General features: G+C 38.0%; 1 protein-coding gene across 1 annotated transcript in view; it reads right to left on the minus strand.

Annotated features, from left to right (window-relative positions):
* The window catches only part of LOC139713355 (C-Jun-amino-terminal kinase-interacting protein 4-like), a 130,599-nt gene that overhangs the window by 30,248 nt on the left and 79,848 nt on the right, over positions 1 to 20,503 (minus strand). Inside the window, exons 7-15 of the mRNA XM_071625096.1 lie at positions 20,205 to 20,287; positions 15,567 to 15,587; positions 10,024 to 10,047; positions 6,417 to 6,474; positions 4,327 to 4,479; positions 2,867 to 3,040; positions 2,001 to 2,060; positions 983 to 1,174; positions 369 to 636 (exon numbers count right to left, since the gene is read on the minus strand). Coding sequence (XP_071481197.1) covers positions 369 to 636; positions 983 to 1,174; positions 2,001 to 2,060; positions 2,867 to 3,040; positions 4,327 to 4,479; positions 6,417 to 6,474; positions 10,024 to 10,047; positions 15,567 to 15,587; positions 20,205 to 20,287 — 1,033 coding nt within the window. The remainder of the gene's footprint in view (positions 1 to 368; positions 637 to 982; positions 1,175 to 2,000; positions 2,061 to 2,866; positions 3,041 to 4,326; positions 4,480 to 6,416; positions 6,475 to 10,023; positions 10,048 to 15,566; positions 15,588 to 20,204; positions 20,288 to 20,503) is intronic.

Raw genomic sequence — 20,503 nt, forward strand, 5'->3', positions numbered from 1 at the left:
TCCTCAAGTAAAAACTGACAACTGAAACTTGATAAATAAAATCTCTCTCAATCTACCTTAATCATGGCTTTCAAAAGACTAACTCACAGAAAAGGGATATCAGGAAAGGGGTGTATGATTCATGTATTTCACGCAGATTATGACGACATCATGCAGACTTACTGGAACAACATCATCGGGAAACAAGCCATAGAAAGGTCTAATATACTCAGTAGACTTTAAAGAAGATGAAATGGTTTTCCACTGACAAAATGAGGACCTTTTTTTTTTTTTTTTTTTTTTTTTGGGGGGGGGGGGGGAAGACTGACCCATCTCCCCCTACCCCTCCCCCCCCCAAAAAAAAAAAACAAGGGGGAAACGTGACGTACCTTTGTGCCTGGTTCTTTCTCCAGGAGAGGTCTGCAGAAGACCGGCACCGGCACTCCCACCAGACCACGCCCGGTTCCACTCGTGCTGGCCCCAGTGCCACTGCTGCACTCAGGCTGGCCTTGGTTGGAGGCGGGGCTTCTGGAAGGGGAGGGGTGCTTGGCTGGTAGGCTCCACCCATAGGCCTGGACACGCCCATCATCCTTTCTGACATGGGCCTTCACCTTCTTGTACTGCTCCCGCTTGTCCTTCATTCGCTGACTCCCTTCACTGTCAAGACAGTTAGAAAATACTTTTAGAAATGTCACTGCTGTTTCTAATTGCATGAGTACTGTAAAAGCTTTTTATTTTTGCAAGGGTTTAATTTTTGCAAATTTTGGGAATCACTGTTGGGCTGCAAATTTAACAAGATGCACAAATATCATGAACAGACAGGCACTAGTGCAATCACGACAGCCTCAGTGTCAAATCATGAAAACAAAATCGTGTGAAAATGTCTATGACCTCCTCATTCGCGAAAATATCTGTATGCTAAAATCACTGCTTTTAAAATACAACATCTATCTTCCATTCTGGAACAAAGCATTCAATGCTCAATGAAGCCAAATTAACATACCCATCCTCAAGGAAGTCAAATGCTTTGGTCTTGTTGTCTAGCGAGGCAATCGTCTGGGTGCGCTGCTTGTTGTTCGGCGCCACGTTGCCCGTGGGGGCATTGTACCTCACGTTGGCGGCAGGGTAGTTCCTCCGAGGAGCCGTGGCCACTGCTGAAGACGACGTGGACGAACTGGTGAAGAGGTTGCTGAAGCTGTGCCAGAAAATAGGAAATAAGGTGCAAACTACATTTAAGCCAGCGATCATCCAGATCGCGAGCACATGCAACCTGTGATCGTGCACGCAATAGAACACGATTAGTGATTGCATGCTGAAATGTACTGTGAGCATTGATTAACATTTAGCAAATAGTGCCACCTGTAGGCATTTGTTGATAATTTTCTCCTTCCTTTTTTTTCTCGCAACTTTGGGTAGGATTCCAGACCACTCAGACCTGCTTACTTACATAGCATTGACTGAGCAAGTTGCACAAAGCTCTTAAAGCATCAAAACAAAGCACACTTGTGCGCCTGATTTTTTTTTTCGATTAAGTTGGTGAAGCATCCTGATTGTGATGATATTTTTCCTTCTTACACTACATTTAATCGGCATATTGTTCTCTCACACACCTACACTCATACAATCTTCACATTCACTGTGTGTAACCTTAACAAATCATGTTTGTCCATCAGATACTGCTGACATCTTCGTATTCCAAACTGATAAACTGGTACGGGTGACAAGCTGCTAAGTACACTGCTTGCAAATGCAGAAATCATAACAAAATAGGTTTAGATGACCAGCAGCATGGGATATTGACAGACAGATGATAAAAGAAATGTTCTACATTTGTACATGCCATACTTAGCAATATCATAGCCTGATTTCAAAAACTGCGATCTCACCAACCCTTCTCAGAGATGCAATCTCGACAAATAATGTATGCCTATAAAAATCAAAGCCATTACTACAATGCTGGCACCAATGTAACTAATAGTCACTGTTTGGTCATAAAATGAAATAGAAAGATCTTCACGTACAACTTCCAAATCGATGACTTGTTCTTCTTCCCCTCAAACGATGGATGCTCCCTTGATGCCCTGTAGACACAGAAGAGAGGGAGAGAATCAATGGTTAGAGAAACTGAAAAGACAATTTCTATATTCTGCTAATTCTACCTCCTCTGGTTTTTAATGAAGTGCATTTTACAACAGTTAAATTCCAACTGCGTGAACACATTAGAAACCAATTTCTTAACTTTTGTTCACAAATTCTGAATAGGTCTACAGCTTTCTACAGGGGAAAACAACAAAATCCCTTTTGAAATTGCAGCATGGAACCTGGTCTCGTGCTTCTAGGTCTTGCTACAATACAACTTTGTGTATCAGAAACTACCATGGCAACAGTCCTCATATGTTCATACTTCCTTGTTGTTACAATCATCATCATCATTTTGATGTGATCCTTACTATTGCACTCATCATCATCATCATCACCAGCATCACCATCATCACCATCATCACCATCATCATCACCACTATCATCACCATCATCACCATCATCATCACCATCATCACCATCATCATCATCACCATCATCACCATCATCATCATCACCAGCATCACCATCATCACCATCATCACCATCATCACCACCATCATCACCATCATCACCATCATCATCACCATCATCATCACCAGCATCACCAGCATCACCATCATCACCATCATCACCATCACCACCACCACCACCACCACCACCATCATCACCATCACCATCACCATCACCATCATCATCATCACCAGCATCACCAGCATCACCATCATCACCATCATCACCATCACCACCATCACCACCATCATCATCACCATCATCATTATCATCATCTTCTTTGTGCCACCCTGACCTGATCATCTCGGTCCACCTAACCGCCTCCTGTAGCTCCATCAGCCTCTCCTTGTACTGGTTCCTCTCCATCAGGACCCGGGCCATCTCCACCCGGGTGAACCTCTTCCGCTGCGCCATAGGGACGCCCTCCTCGTCATCAATTTCCCGCATCTTCTCGTTCTCTTCCCTTGCCCTGGAATGACAGCAAAGATGAGGAAGTAGAGCGAGTCTCCATTTAAATCTATGCATGATGGTTACTGAATTAAACAAATTCAACAATTGCAGTGTCCTTCAGTACTGCCAGTTTTAAATAAGATCCAGAAAGGCACTTATGTTGGAAAGTTTTCATATTCAACTTCATCCCAAATCCATTATCAACGTTGTATATGACAAGTTGAGAAGACACTCCTATACTTAACAATGTCTCCTTTTAGACATCTGTGTATCACATCCTCTGAATGTCAGAGGTCATGTAAAACTCATCACTCTCTCTTCTTGTTCTCCCTCATGGAACTTTGCACAATACAAGTGTATTTCCACGCATAATATATCTATCTATCTGATCAGAAAACCACAGGTAAAGAGAGAGAAGTGATAAAAATAATCTTCAAGCTGCTGCAATCCTTCAAAAACTATGATATAAAGAAATATTACTTGAAAACTGAAAAAAGAAAATTTTTTGAATGATGATGCAAACCTAGATACTGATAATAAATCACACCTTTCTAATTACAATAAGCAGCGACAGGAAAACTTGCAATGTTTTATACTATGTGCCCTCATTACTCTGAAAACTTGCAATGTTAGCTTCAACTAAAAAAAAATTGTGAAGTTTTGGAAAAATCTTGGCATGCCCAATTTACTCATTCACCATGCGCTAACAGAAGAGCTAATGTGAAAATCATGTGAGTCAAATTTGTGACTTTCTTGCTGTGTGCATTCTCAAAATACAAAACACTGCACACAGTCAGAAACTTCACACTCTGACTTGGGAGTTTTTAATCAAAGTCTCAAGTAATATTTGGCTCAGTTGCTTGGCAACTTTCATCCTAACTTGCCAAAGTTTTCTAATTTGGTGAGTTTTCAAGCCCAATGAGAATGGGCTAGTTGCTAGTAAAATTTGGTACATTTCCTTGGCAACTTTCATCCTAACTTGGCAAAGTTTTACAATTTGTGAGTTTTTAAGCCCAATGAGAATGGGTTAGTTTCTAGTAAATTTTGGCACAGTTGCTTGGCAACTTTCCCCCTACTAACTTGGCGAGTTTTCTAGCCCAATAAGAATGGGCTAGTTGCTAGTAAAATTTGGTACATTTCCTTGGCAACTTTCATCCTAACTTGGCAAAGTTTTACAATTTGTGAGTTTTCAAGCCCAATAAGAATGGGTTAGTTTCTAGTAAATGTTGGCACAGTTGCTTGGCAACTTTCCCCCTAACTTGGCGAGTTTTCTAGCCCAATAAGAATGGTCCTATGGAGGCCTACTTCTTCAGCTCCTCCTCCAGGTCAGCGATGCGGGTGTTGAGGCGACCCTTGCCGTTGTTGATGGTGACAATCTCCTGCTTCAGCATCTCCGTCTCTGACGTCAGCTCGTCCACCTGGGCGATCAGGTCGTCCTTCACCACGTTCAGCGCATTTCTGGTAGGTGGATAGAGCACAAAACAAAATGAAAATGCATAACAGTGCTGACAGTCCCACACCACGAGATGCTGAGCTGCTTTATTGTTGTTGTTTTTTTCCATATTTGAGTGTCATGGCAAGTGCAAAATGGATTTGGTTATTTCTATCACTATGGTTTGCTTCAGGTTCTCCAGTTTTTGAACTGTTTTTTCCCTCTGCGTTCTGGAAATAAGTGGTCTTTGGAAGAAAATAGAGCAATAGTGTGTCGCTAATACCATAAATATCAATTAATCAGTGTTTAACCGTGAGAGATAAAAAGTGTTGGTATACAAGAATTTGATATTTTCCAACGCATACAAGATGTACTTTGAGATGTAATTTTTCTTTTAAACGGTCACACCTATGTGCAGTGCTGTTAAGGTGCTTTTATTTTCATTGTTTGCACACAGACTCTTACCAATACCTTCTATATGATGTCATCATAAAAGTTTGAGTGTAAAATGTTTGCTGTGAGTATTAATAGTACAGAGTAGAAGACACCATTCTTGAATTAAAACTAGATATATCGCTACGGCTACTGATATGCCTCCGCCATAATGCATGGTTCTCCTAATAGGTCTATAGTACAATGTCTTGACAATGTGTGATGACAGTTTCACACAATTGGCAAAATATTAAAATGACAGGTTTGACACAAATGTGCTGAATGTTCACTTTCCTAGAACTAGATTCAATTGGATGAATGATTAAAATGTCAGAGTGCAGGTATTTGGGGAACTGATGATTTTTACTTGACTTTTGATCCTTTTATAAGTTTATGCATTGAGTAATTTTCAAGGTATTGAGAAAAAGTATAATTTCAGTATCAAACGGGAAAATAGCATTATCTAAACCTGGCCTTTGACCTTTGACCTCACAGTTCCAAAGAGAATCACTGTTAGGTTGAACATGCATAAATATGTAAGTTTCATGATGATACCTTGAGTTACTTTCGAGATATGGAGGAAAAAGTGCAATTTAGCACTTTCACTTGACTTTTTACCTTTTGACCTTTGACCTTTTGGCAAGAAACTTCCCCAAAAATATATATTGGGTAATACATGCCATACATCAAGTTTAAAAAAAACAACCTTCAGGCATATTGCATTTTAAGGAAAGTAGTGATATTTTGAGGAGTTGACCTTGACCTTTGACCCATGACCTTTGACCCATGACCTTTGACCCATGACCCCCAACTTCCCTAGATAATCACTGCCCATCGGTACAAGCATGAATACTAAGTTCCATGAAGATACCTTGAACCATTTGCGAGATATGGAGAAAAACATGAAATTTCAAAAAAAAAATTCACAATATAACCTGTGACCTTTGACCTTTGACCCTGTGACCCTAAAATCCACACAAAGTATTATCCCCCAAGGATATACCCTCATACCAAGTTTGATGTAAAACCACCACACGGTTCTTGAGATATCGACAAAAACAAAACGGGACGGACGGACGTACGGACGTACGGACGTACGGACGGACGGACGGACGGACGGACGGACGGACGGACGACCCGAAAACATAATGCCTCCGGCCACTTCGTTGCGGAGGCATAAAAATACCAGTTATCATTTTCAGCATCCCACTGCTATTTAGTTAAAGACGTCAAAACACAGATATCAATGCTTTAAACAGCCAGGAAAATTTCATCTGAAGAGTGGTTTACAAACTTTGTCCCATACCTTGTAAACTATCATCCAGACCAAACAACAAGCTAAAATATCTAAGGATATCTCGGTATATCTGACATAGCATAGAGGTAAAGAAAGCGACATCATACCCAAATAAGGCATTCCATGTATTCTTAACATTCAACACCGTCTATGTTTCTCCAGATTACACCACTATACCAGAGTGCACAAATCAATGATAACCTATCCCTCCTTCTAGTTTGTAGATTGACTTACTTTGTCTGTCTGAGTTCTGCATTCTCCATCAGTATATTCTCCACTTCCTTGCCCATTCCTGAATAATATCAAGAAAATGGAATAAAAATCCAAGAGGACAGAGATTATAAAACTGTACAATAATCCCACTGACTGAATTGAAAAAAAGAAGAAGTGTATTCTACGTCTGGAGTTATGTGAAGAAGTGCAGTTGCTTGTTCTCTTTGTGTTCTCTGTCAAATCAAAAGTAGCACTTATTTTTGGTTTGACCACATTATTTCCTATGGAATCTAGTCTGCCATCGCTGTGGGGTACAGTGAGGACAGCATATGAACATATGCAGAATACAAACTTCATCAAAGAATGCCAAACACTCACATCAAGATACTACCATGTCGGAAAAACATAGAATATAAATGCCTGCAAACGATATACAAGATAGACAGCTTTATTTGAGTGACTACATTAAAACCAAACAGGTGAAAGATATCGCCTGTTTGGTCATAATGATTGAAAAATACAAGTCTTTAAAAAGAGTGCACATACATAGAAAACTAACTTTGCACTATGCATGCAAAAAGACATCTACAAACATCAGTACACACTTTGACACATGGCAAAACAAATTTTTCCCCACTTTCCCAAAAGAGCATTTGGGCAAGCTTCCTACACATTTTTAAAGCAAGAACCCATTTATTTTACTTGCCCACTATAAGGTTTTAGTTGCCCGGGCAAACAGGCCTGTGGGTTTCGAGCACCCTGAGATGTATAGTCATATCATACAAATAATGCACATCAGTGAGAGCATTAGTAAGAATTACCAACATAAGGTACTTATGGAACAGTCTAACACGCCCAAGGTAAAAGCTGAATGCTTGGATTGTTCCAAAGGTACCGAGTGTGGGTAATTGTACTAATGCCCAAACAAACTGATGCGTATTATTTATTTTGTAAAATAAAGAAAGCGATCCTTGTAGCTGAAAGAATTTCAAACATGACGGGCATGCTAAATCAAATTTAAGTTAAGTTTAATCAAATAATGAAGTTTCGCTGGGTTATCATTGCGATGTGACAAGCTACTGACCAGCCATTATACCTTTTAATTTTCACTGGTCATAAGCAAAATTACCTATTAGGAAAATTACGTGCCTGGTCACATGTACGTGCTCAACCAATCACTTGATTAGGATCTGTTTCATCATTTTGTGGGGAACAAACATTTTAGCACAACGGGGAAGCTGTTCACAATGATAGGCTAAGACACTGAACCAAATAATTCCTCTTAACATCAGTACCCTCAAAAATTTTTAACAAAGCAGACAATGCATAAGCGGCCAAAAAGTCCTTTTGCTTGTGTTTATGTGTGTATATAGGTGTGTGCATACGTGTGCATATCTATGTTTATCAGAGTCAAGTGTTGGTATCAAAGTTCTGGGGCCTGTTTCATAAGAAAGAATTGTGCAATTATATTGTAAGATCCTGTGGCTACAGTTACTATGACAACAGCTTGAATACTCACATATAATTGGCTTTTTAATTTTACTGCTGCCATTGTCATTGCAATTATCGTTGCTCATAGTAAAGTGCAAACCTCTAAATGAAACAGGCCCAATGATTATGCAGCAACTGGTTAATTTCAGATCCACATTGATGGTACTGTATAAGCTGTTATTTTCGCGTATACATATTTTCGCGAATGAGGAGATCACAGACATTTTCGCGGGATGTTTTTGCGAATGGACACCAATGCTAACATAAGTGCACTATTACCATGGCGAATGGCGATATTTTCGCATGTTTTTAAATTTGCGGTCCAACGATGATTCGCGAAATTCACGATGATTCGCGAAATTCACGAAAATTAAACCCTCATGAAAATAACAGCGTATACAGTAACAGGTGAATTCAGGACTTGTCCATTAATACCGGCAATACATTCTAGACCCTGAAAACTGTGTGTACAGATGTTATTTTGTATCTACAATGTGGAAGCAATGTACACTATAAAAAAGGACAGTGGAGTGTGAAGTTCACAAAAATTTCCACATCACAAAACATTCCATCTTGATGGTAATGCTAATCTACGCATGCAACAAATAAACACATAGCCATTTATTCACATCTATACATCGCTACAAGCACAAGGCACAAGTCCACTAATTCTCTACACAAAATACACTGACAATGTATTTTTCTTTGTTCAAAGAAAATCATTAAATCATTCTTAATGGAAGTTACACAGCAGTTGATAAATGCTGCCGGTATAGAGATGTTTAGAATATGTAGTTAGAGCGAAGGAACAGCCAGCATAAAAGTTATGGTTTGTACTTATGAGTGGAAGATTTGGCAGGATTAGGGCAGAATGTCTGTGATTGCAATTAATATTATTAGTTCTTTTTTTTTCTTTCTATAAAATCAAACAAGACTAAAATGCAAATGATGTGGTTATGTAATCATAACAAAGAGGGAATATGAAAAAAAGTTTTTAATAGCATTTACTGAAAGAGAGAAAATTCAAAACAGAACAAACAAGTTGACACTTAATAGTGTATGATTTCTGCCCTGAAATTTAATCACTGTGTATGCACCAAAAGCAGTCTGCAAAATGCAGCTTGAATTGATAAAGAAAAAAAAAGACTAAAATTTTGACATGTACTGTGTGAAAGGAACTGACTTGGAGACATGAGTAAATGCTCTAGATAGAAGAGCAAAGAAGTTGTTCAAACATCAGCTGAGTAAATACTTATCCATCAATACTTGCAACTATACAACATACTGAAGTGTGCTATGCTAAATTAAGCTGCACATACACTGAGCTATGTAGAAACACACATCGAAGAGCTTTAGCCCCCCCCCCCATACCAGCACGATTGATAACAACTGCCCTAACTCCCAAACATGACACAGACTATTGCAAAAGAACACTTTGCCGTGATACATAACTCCCTTTAATAGCTCCTGTCACATTTATCAATGCATTTTAGACTTAAAGCTCAATTGAAATCAAACCTCCAGGAACAACATAAGCATGTTTAATACCAAATGATAGCTGTTAGATCCCATAATCACTACACATTCTTTTGCTATTTCTTCAGCACTCTTGATTTTTTTTTAAAAAGATGGCTTGTCAACAAATTTGAATCTTCTGGAGCAACAAGTGGCACACAAATTGATTTTGTTTCAAAATGAAAAATACATTTTTGCCAGGTGAGCAGAGACTTCTGTTTAAATATGAAGTAAAGAGATTAAGACTTTCAGACAAACTGCAAAGAAATGTCTGATCACACAGTACTTGCAAGGTACACGTGTATAATATACCATTTTCACTACATCTAAGGCTTCTCTTTTTATCTTTATAAAATAGAAATCATCTTTCTTTAATTTGAGCCTGATTGCCAAATGATAATTTTCAATAGAAATGACGTTTGCAATTTGATAATTTAAAATTGACCATTTCTTCAGTTTGACAGGGTTCTTCACCAATTTGCAACTTTTGGTCTGTCTACTGAAAAAGCAGCAAGAAAAAAGACAGACTACCCACGACCTACTACAGATGGACCAGACAAACCACTCACAAGAGAGACAGACAGACAGACATACAAACATACAACGCCTGCTGGCATCTTACCATAGAAGTTATCAGGGCTCATCACTGCATGTTTAACGTGTGGTAAGGAATGAGGTGAGAATGGGTGTGCATGGTGTGGAGTTAATAGAAATTATGCAAAACTGGTTAAACAAAAAAGTTTCAGAATTTACCCCAAAAATATGAGCAAGAATTAAAATGTCACATGTGTATGTCTGAATCCAAATGATTCCTTTCATTCATTTGAAAAACATATGAAACATATCTCTATGGGAAACTGGCTTGAGTATTTCACCTTTGCAAAACAAACAAACATAAGTTTAAGTAATCTGGGAATATCGATGTCAACAAGAGAGACCAACTTATAGGTACTAGTTTTCAACTGAGAGTTAGTAACAAGGTATCTGACAATATGTACATGCCTACAGGAAACCTATAGATTTTAGTCTAAAGTGTCCCAAAGTGTTGCTACAGGCCTGTTTGTCACACTCTATGACTAGACATCCCACATAAACCTATGCAGAGCCACATAGAACATGCTGAATTATAAAAGAGAAACCTAAAAACCATGAGAAAAAGAAAATGATAACCATGCGATACGGAGATCTAACCCTGAATGTTTGTGTGAGCCAGCTGCACCATGGTCAGAACTATGATACACATACACATGGATGCTTCTATTGCTTAATTTACATGGCAAAGGCAATAGAGCTACAGCACATCCAGTTGGGTGGTTCTAAGCATTTTTTTCCCCCTGAAGCTGACGTAACATGAAAGAAATATTCAAAACTAATCTCTGTTTATCTTGGTATATTCATGTTTAGCTAATTAGCAGTCAAAACCAGATATGATGTTTCCTCTCCTTTTTATTCCCGCAGACTTTGAGTTGAAGTTTACAGTTTTCTCTCTCCAGCTAAATCTAGTGTTAAACTCCTGTTACAATACAAGGCTTTTAACCATGGGTATAAATATATGTTTCATGCCCTCTCTGGATATTCCAAGTTATAAAGTATCCAGTTCTGCATGAAATTTCGTAACTATGCTTATCCTTTGTTTTCGACAATGATCAAGCTCACTATACCATGAATGGTTTAGTTCAGTGTATGATACAAACTCAGGCCCTATATGTGGCTATATACCAGTTACACACAATTACACAGACACCCCACACATATCATCTATACAGATTCCTGATATATGCCATCATATCAACATGGCTGTGAAAGTAAATACACTAAAACAAACAGCTAAGAAGTAGGGCAAACTATGTAGCAATTTCAAATGATATCCCTCCGGTGCATGATATATCTTATCTTTTCATTTTTAGGTAACAGCTTTTCTAACATTTCCAATACTTTGTCAACTATAACAAGTCAAATATCCCTGCTATATATGGTATGCTGATACACCAGCTTGTATGAACTGTCACCCATTTCTTGTGCTTTTAATGTATAAATAGATTCCATAACTTTGCCTCAAACTCTTGAGCTGTACTAGACTTTCATCTGAGGTCAGTTCATGAAGAGCTATTTAAAGTGCGATCTTTTCCATGTTGATACAATTTTGTCCATGACTTCAAAGTTGTCACTGAAACGTCAGATTTTGACAATGACAGCCATCTCTTTGCTTTTTCAAATTCATGAATTTGCTTTTTATAGTTATTGCATAGACAATAACTTTGCACAGGAAAATGGACAGCCTCCCCCCCCCCCACACCCCCACTAAAATCAAGAAATACCAAAGACAATAATTTATGAAATATCAAAGTAATACACTATAAACATTGAAAAATGGTATGCACTTGAATATTATCGTGACTGACATATATATATATATATATATATGCACACAACAAACCGAATGAGTTTTATTTGGAAATGTCAAAAGCAAGCTTTACACAAGCTGAATGTAATGCATGTATATATAGTACATATTTGCAAGTAAATGCTGCAACCATTATTACACATATGCAGTAAACAGGGATAGGACACTGAAAAGGGCATGGCTTGTTCTTGGATTTATCCAAAGTAGCTTCTTGAGTAACACAAAGGCAGTTTCAGCATAGTGCTCAGGTACAGCTTCCCACAAGAGGAAATGAAAAAAAAAAAAAATGGGGAGCGGAAGGGTGATACACGGCTCCATAAATCTTTTATGTCTCTCGTGCAGAGTTTTGGTCGTTTGCTGCTGTGTGGCACTATGGTTACATAAACACTATCACAAAGTGATAGGCAATCATATGGTGACTGTTAATCAGTGTGGCACAACTGGGTTGAATGTTATGTGTACCGCAAGCACATAATGCAGCTCTTTACATGATATGGAAGTAAACGAGGTTCCTTCTACGAAATTTTGACTGGATTTCTTGGGGTTTAAAATCAAACTGTGTTCTCTATTTCATTCGGCCATAATCTTGAATGTGTCAGCTTTGTATGCGCTGGGCTTGACACCAACTTTTTTTCTCTGGTGTTTGGGCCACTAAAATCTTTGAATTTGAAATTTTGGAGGCTCGAAAAAGGAAGTGCAGAGGCCTGAAATAAAAGGAAATGTGAAATTAATTTTGAATTTTAACTGCCCAATTGGGCCATCAAAAGATAGCCTTTTTAGAAATTTTGTGACTCGACATAATTTTAAGTGGCCTCGGGCTGCCAAGCAAGCCACCATTAATGCTGAGTCCTGGTATATGTATATACAAGGCTCGACACCAACTTTTTCTTTTCGTAGGCCAACAATGAAATTTGATGGCCCGATTGGGCTGCCAACACATATCTTTCCTCAAAGAGTGGTGGCCCAGCATCCATTTCTGGTGGCCCTGGGCCACCACGCCACCGGGCCAACACTAATCTCTAGCCTTGGTATACATGTAAAAAAAAAAATTTGCTAATTGTGCAAGCAGTGAGCATAACCATTGCACCAAGAGTGCCTCTATCTTTGGATTGCTAGGAGGAGTCAGGAAAACATGAGGTACTTGGGCAACAAACCTGACATCAACGCATTGTCAGACTCGCTTTCTTCGTCACTAGATTGCTCATCTTAGGAGGGAGGGCGGAGACAGAGGGGAGGAAACGGGGGAAGCGAAGGGGTGAAAAGACACATGACGTGGAGGCGTAAAACAAAATATAACAACATAATACACATGTTAGTGGTTAAATGAGGGATAAACACATGTGTAAAGAGACTGATACAAGATACACATTATTGATGTTCAAGATGGTTTGTATCATATATGTACATGTATATACACAATGACACATGACTTGAGAATTGAATACACAATGAGCTTTATGTGAAGCTACACACAAACAAAACAAAACAGAAGCAAACAAATTTGGTGAGACGACCAAGAAAATGTTGAGATAATTTTGAATCAGTTGCTTTCAGTCAGAGTGAACATCCATATGGTTTTTGAAGAGATATCATAGGAATTATTGGCCGTGCAAGTGACTATAAATGCACAGGTGCACTTGTGACGATCATGATCCTCTACGGAGTATGGAGGGCGTGGGAGCAAAAAGCTTGAGAAACTTGGTGATGAGTAGCATCCTTGATTTTAAGGTGGACAATGAATAAGGCAAGGGTACATGTTTCATGATAAAGGAGTCTTTTCGTAGTGCCCCATGGAGCATTAATGAAAAATATACAGCTACTACAACAGGCATACTACATTAGAACCCCCCACAAAAAAAAAAATGAAAAAAAAAATGTAAGTAATTAGATGGTGGAAAGTGATCTAATGAGCTTCATGATACAGAGAGAATTTGATTGTGTTCATTCTAGGCTACTCAATTCACTGGATTAAAAAATGAATACTTTCTTTTCACAGAAGATAAACAGTGAAAATATACCCACAAATTACATGAGTTGCAAAAGGTCAGAGTGACAGCTTCTCCTTATTCATGTAGAGGATAATGTCTTTCTTCTGCAAGTTCTGACATTTTCCAAACTTCATCACAGACAGGACTAAAATAAGATTAACCATTGGCCAAATTTTAGTTGAGGGTGGGTTACTCTGCATTCCTTTCATTTCCTTCGATTGTATGGCCTCATTTTAATGATTCCCAACAGCTACAAAATGTAAATTGACAAAAACACCTCAAGTTTTCATAAAAGAATTCAAGTAATAAAAATATGATAAAACTAGAAAAGCACTCTGAGAGCGCAGACCTCCGCCAAGCAGCTACTTTCCACCGATGATCTTGCTCTTTCCAAAGAGATTTTTCTCCTCTCCACCACTGGGGAAAAGTTCTTTGGGCTCTTCCATAGAGATCAGTGATTTCCACCCATAGGTATACATGCTAAAAAATTGCCCAATTTCCCAATATAGAAGCCTTTGTTACGACATAAACCCTCAGCTGCAAGGCGTGCCTCGCCCTAGCAGAAACTAGAGCACGCACTTCAAAAATGTGCAGCTTGAACTCCCAAGTTCATTGACCCTACCTGTCAAAATATCAAAAATCCTTCATAAATTCCCCAAAAATTATTGGATCACTACCAAAATTTAATCATTTGTTACTTGTGTCATTCTCAACCTTTCCTGTTAAGTTTCAAATAAATCTGCTGACTACTTTTTTAGTTATTTTGCACACGGACAAACAAACAAACCAACGGTAACGAAAACATAACTTCCTCCCTTGGCGGAGGTAAAAAAACAGAAAACAGATTTGGATACAATTTCTAGAGAGACACAATATCTAGACGAGGATTCATCTTGACACAGGTACAAAGATTCTGATTTTGTGCATGATTTATGCAAAACTCCCCCCCCCCCCCCCCCCCCCCCCCCCAGCAACATCCACAACTGAAAGGTTATGACTGGAAAATAATATGGCTGATGTCTGAGCGTTTGAATGGGGGCTGAGCAAATGGGATGAAAAAGGCATTATAACATTCTTAGTGCAAAGTTATATATTATTTCTTGCCATTCTGACTAGTGACCTACTTCTTGCTATAAACTAGTTATTGCCAGGCATGTGGTGGATAGGATCCAGTGCTGTCTTCTGCCATACATGCCAGACTTTAATATACTGTGACTACAAAGCTCATGCTAACATCATCACATAACAGAAAGGGCAATGGGTGGGACCATACTCTACAATTATGTAAAATGGCAGGGCTGCCAACCTCTGCAGATGAAAAATCATAATGATAATGATCATGATAATGAATAACATTTATATAGCGCTTAACACTGATGTTTCTAAGCGCATAATACAAACTAAAAAAAAAAAAAAACAAAAACATAGTTACTCTCAAGGCATTGAAATCCATGTAAAATTTGGGAATATTGCACGTATTAAGCATGGGTAATCAAAATAAATTTAAGCAAAAAAAAAAAAAAAGATTAAAAAATAAAGAATAAAGAATTTAAAGGAAGAGAAATCTAAAAACATATGATGCCATTTCCAAACCATATATTCTTCTTTTGGATGATGACACAAAATATACTAAATACGATAGAAACATTAAAGCTGGCAGCTCCGCACAGGGCAACTACATCTAGCTGCATCTACAGCCACAAAATGCACAATACTAATGGAACTACAGCTACAGGAATATAGTCACCACGGAGCACATGTGCAAATACACACCGGAAAATTCCCCAGGATCCACTAATTGGAATGGATAGAAAAGGTGAGATACAAAGACAGTCAGAGGTTATACAAACAGAGCATGACAATTTTGGCATAATGTCGAGTGACCTTTGACATATTAAAGGGATTACGACCCAAATGTACACTCGTGTCGGATATACAAAGGGTAGGCATCAACGGGATCCATATAAGTATGTTACTTTTAAAAAGCTTGTAATATGGTGTACAGACAGACAGACAGACAGACAGACAGTCCCCAAATTACCTTGCCCCTGGCACCCTTCTTGGGTGGAGACTAACAAAGAAAAGGTCAATGCACTCTAAGGTACTAGTTTAAATGAAGGACTGTGGTAAAGTTCACATGATACACTGTTACAGATTTTAAGATGAGGAATAGGGACAGATGACCAAATGACCCAGGAATTTCAATGCAATATCCAGAAAGACAGGCATGCGTTGATGAACACAGAGCGCATCACTCCATCCAAATGCTAGAGTTGATTACCGTAAGACACACGTATTCAAGTTTTCTCAGATGATAGGCAACAGAGAGTGCATATATTCTGTATGTTTGCATTCTCCCATAGATTATTATCAAGCCATGCACTCAACATAACCTTACTAGGGTACTCTATTGTGAATGCTACGGCTGAATACCGAAGCATTGCAACCACACATCTCTGAACATCCATACGAAGCTGCATGCTGGACAATGCTATGTTTTTCTACCATTCATATACAGTCAAACCTGTGTACAGCAACCAGTCAGAGAAAACTTGTAAGGTTGCCTTTATGGACAGGTTGGTAGCAAATCTCATTTTGTTACATAATATTTGTTATATGTGTCAAATATGTCCCCCATAGATGTCTGGTCATGAATGCAAAAGGTCATAAGAAGTTACTAGTTCTGGCATCTCAGACATAGAGAAGTGCAAAGGAGCAGTGGTGTGGTTTTAGCTTCTTTCACTTTCTGTGAATTATTTGACCCCCCCCCCCCCCCCCAAAAAAAAAAAAGAAAAAAAAGAAAAAAAAAAGAAGAAGGTTGTTTTGTGGGACACAGAAACTCTAGGAGAATTAGTATACAGACTGAGATTGAGATACACAGTGAAATATTATACATGGGAGATGAATTTGGTACCTGTTTTACATCTTAGACAGATGTCCCCAATATGTAAGATCTTTGACATATAATTTCTGTCTGAGGGAGTTTGTAAAGCAGGAGGACAGCTCGTCAAGTTATAATGACACGTTTTACTACACTACCTTTTTTAGATTTTCGCGTAAAACTGACCAACTGCTTTAATTATTTTCAGAGCATCAAAGCAGAAAGTTGGCAAGAATAGTTGTTTCCTTCTCACATTTTGTTTAGACTGTCTGGCCTTTTCACTTTCATATGCTCACAGTCCTGTTTACCCGGAAATTTGATATACAGCACTCGAAGATGGATAATATGTCCTGTATAAAAGTGAAATTTCCTCTTTATTATCAACATTTATACAAGTTTACCCATATCTAAAATACCATTCTCATCTCCTCAAAAGCAGTAACAACCAACATTGCTCATGAAAGATTTGTAAAAGATTTGCTTGCAGTTTTCACCCACTTCATGACATAAGGGATGTATGCAAAGTACCAGTACCCCTGATTTTACATTAATGCATGCAATCCAAGCAGATACATGTATGTATATATAATTTTCATTTCAGCACGTGAGAATTGCGCCAAAGAATTCTACTGAGAAGAAGAAGTAGAAAAAAAAGAGAGGCATGAACAAATGTTGTATTCTGCAGCACACAAAACCAGACATATCAGAGATCCTATCCTAGATTTTTTTTCTTTTTTTAAAGGACAAGTTCACCTTCATTAACATAAGGATTGAGAGAATGTAGCAATATTAGTAGAACAAATCATTGAAAGTTTGAGGAAAATCAGACAATCCGTTCAAAAGTTATGAATTTTTGAAGTTTTTGTGCAGTCACCGCTGGATGAGAAGAGTACTGCAGTGTATGATGTCACATGCATACAACAATATAAGGAAAATATAAAGAGAATTTCACAAAATTTCATCTTTTGAAAAAAGTACACATTCCCTTGACTCGTCACTGACATATGTTATGGGTAATATTATTCCCATTGCCTTTGGAAAGAGGCAAGTCAAGTGCTCTTTTATTATGCGAAAAAAGTGAAAATATGTTGAATTTTCATTACATTTTCTTTAATACTGTTGTACTCATATGACATCATGAGCCTTAGTAGTCTCCTCATCCAGCGGTTCCAACACAAAAGTTTTGAAAATTCATAACTTTCGCATCAATTGTCCAATTTTCCCTCAAATTTTCACTGATGTGTTCTACTAATATTGCTGCATTCTCTTAATCCTTATGTTAATGAAGGTGAACTTGTCCTTTAATAGGAAAGAAGTGCAGATGAGAGAAGCAGACATGGAGTAGATTTCCCTCTTGATCACTGATAGCCTTAAACTCTAAAGTTTCACTTTCCCTACTACTCGTCCAGGTCTAGTCTGACCACCCCAGATTACAGGTTAAAGGTATGGCATATTTTTAGTTTAGATGGGTATGTCAGATTTTAACTTTTGTGAAATAATTAGAAACCACTTATAAGAAATAATAAAGGGCATGCACTTCTAAGAGGAATTCAAAGTTTATTCGATGAACATTGTTTTTTTCTTCAAAACTTCAAAATTTTCATCAAACAAACTTTGAATACCTCTTAGAACTGTATGCTCTTTCACATTTTCATAGAGGTTTCTCATTATCTCACAAAAAAGTCGGAAAACTGAAGCCCCATCTCAACTAAAACTATACTGTTTCTTCAAAGGTAAAACATAGTTTCCATATGACTGCAGAAATTGTCTATTTTGCACTACAATGGGCACATATGCATATGCTGTGATAACACAATCTCAGATGGGCATGATGAAAATGTGAAATATTACCCCAAAAGCTACACCAGAAGTAATTGCAATCTCAGAGCATTCCCAATCGTGGTTGCTACATGATGGTTTTGAATCAATTACAGGATTACAATATATCGGGTCATAGCAGTATCCATTGCATGAGAGTGAATCGCAAGCACAGCTTGTTAGCCGCATGCAATTCAATACTACAGCTAGGACACGTTTCGATCATTATGCACCAGTAATGTTCAACCTACCCACAACTAAACAGAGATGGCACTTCAGGAATGAGGGTCAGAGACCCTGACTTTTATTATTCAAAACTTTCAATCTCAAAATACTCCAAACCAAGTCATTGTCCTATCAAATCACATCAGCCAGACAAGTTTCTTTGTAGAGCCTTTTGATGTAATGCACGCAAATTCCAAATGGTGGAAGATTTATTTCAAGCCCTTTTGAGAACTATATTTTACCTTTAACAAGACGCAAACTGACTATAGCTTCCATTCATATGCAGGATGTAGATGGAAAGGCTGTAAACCTCTACACATGATAAGACATACCAGAACTAATTCTCACAAGAGAAAGAAACTAAAATTTGGGAAGCAAAAACATGAAGCTCCGGGCTACATAATTTCATAACAACTCGGGCCATGTAGGGTTAATACAAAATGTAGTATGCACACCACTGTTTTTTTTCCTCCCTTTTATTTTTAATAATTAGTATCATTACTGTCATAACACTACTACAATGCATTTGTTGCAATATGGGAACAGGGTTTGCTATTTACTAAATTGTTGGAAATCTTTTTTTTCTCTCTCTCTCTCTCAAAGGCACGAGTTCCTCCTCATTACGGTCTTTCATCTTTTTTTTTCTTCTTTGTGTGTGTGTGTGTGTGTGTGTGTGTGTGTGTGTGTGTGACTTCCCATGGCAGCAGATACTCATTATTTCATTCTGGGTCTCTTCAAATATTCTGCAAACATGAGCACTGAAATCCAGCTCCATAACTAAGGCCAAGTAAACAAGAAAAGTTTTTTGTCCTTTATTTAAAAAAAAGGAGAATAAGGGCAATTTTTTTTTTCTCTTTTGTTTTTTCCTGGACGCTATTGGAGTAGTCTAAAATCCAGTCGTTTTTAAGTACAATACGATATGTAGGCTGTGCTCGTGTGTGCTCGTGTGAGGTTCAACAGCTGGAAACAGTGAAAATCAATCAAAATTTTGTCTTCTTATAACTTTTTTAATCATTATTATCTTCTCTTTTTTTTTTGGATGTGGCGGCAATAAACAATGACGGCGGGGATGAGTAACTAATATATATTTTTTCTACTTGGCCTAAAGTATTAGATCATAAGTGTTGAAACACACTGTTTTTCTCTGCCTCCAATGCTCTTCCATTTGTGATACTGAGTAAAATTTCTATGCCTTACTTAACTGACAGACCTACTTGTATGCTCAGTTATCCCACTCCTAGCTGATGCAACATCAGGACAAAACTTTCTGAGTAGATTCCTGACAAAGTATAATGTTGCACAGGCTAGGCCATCTACACAGTTTGAAAAGAAGCAGACTTGTATACCAATAACTATGATTTACACTCTGCACTCAACCACACACATGCTTTTGGATTTCATTCAATGTCGGTTTGTCCACTATGACATGCAAGAAAACCGCCATGCTCTGCGCATCCCGGCACCAACGAACCTGCCGTTATACATACCTACGATGTTTGCACCTTCGTCCATTTCACTGATGACGGATGGATCCAGCTCGTCAAAGATGGTAGCTGTTCTAGGATCACGGCTATCGAAAATAAAACATTCGATTGAAAATAAAACATTTAAAAAATTATCACGTAAGGGAAGATGTCAGTCAGGAAAACACTTGTGGTTAGAGATTTCTTCCTAAAAAAAAAAAAAAAAAAAAAAAAAAAAAAAATCACACAGCAACTGCAGTTCTTTGACAAACAGTAACTTCTTTAATACATGGAATCATTCTAGATAAGTAATGTCATATTAA

Source organism: Diadema antillarum, unplaced genomic scaffold, assembly GCF_040938485.1.
Source record: "Diadema antillarum isolate AM-2024a unplaced genomic scaffold, OU_Dant_1.0 seq00001951_RagTag, whole genome shotgun sequence".
Taxonomy (NCBI): domain Eukaryota; kingdom Metazoa; phylum Echinodermata; class Echinoidea; order Diadematoida; family Diadematidae; genus Diadema; species Diadema antillarum.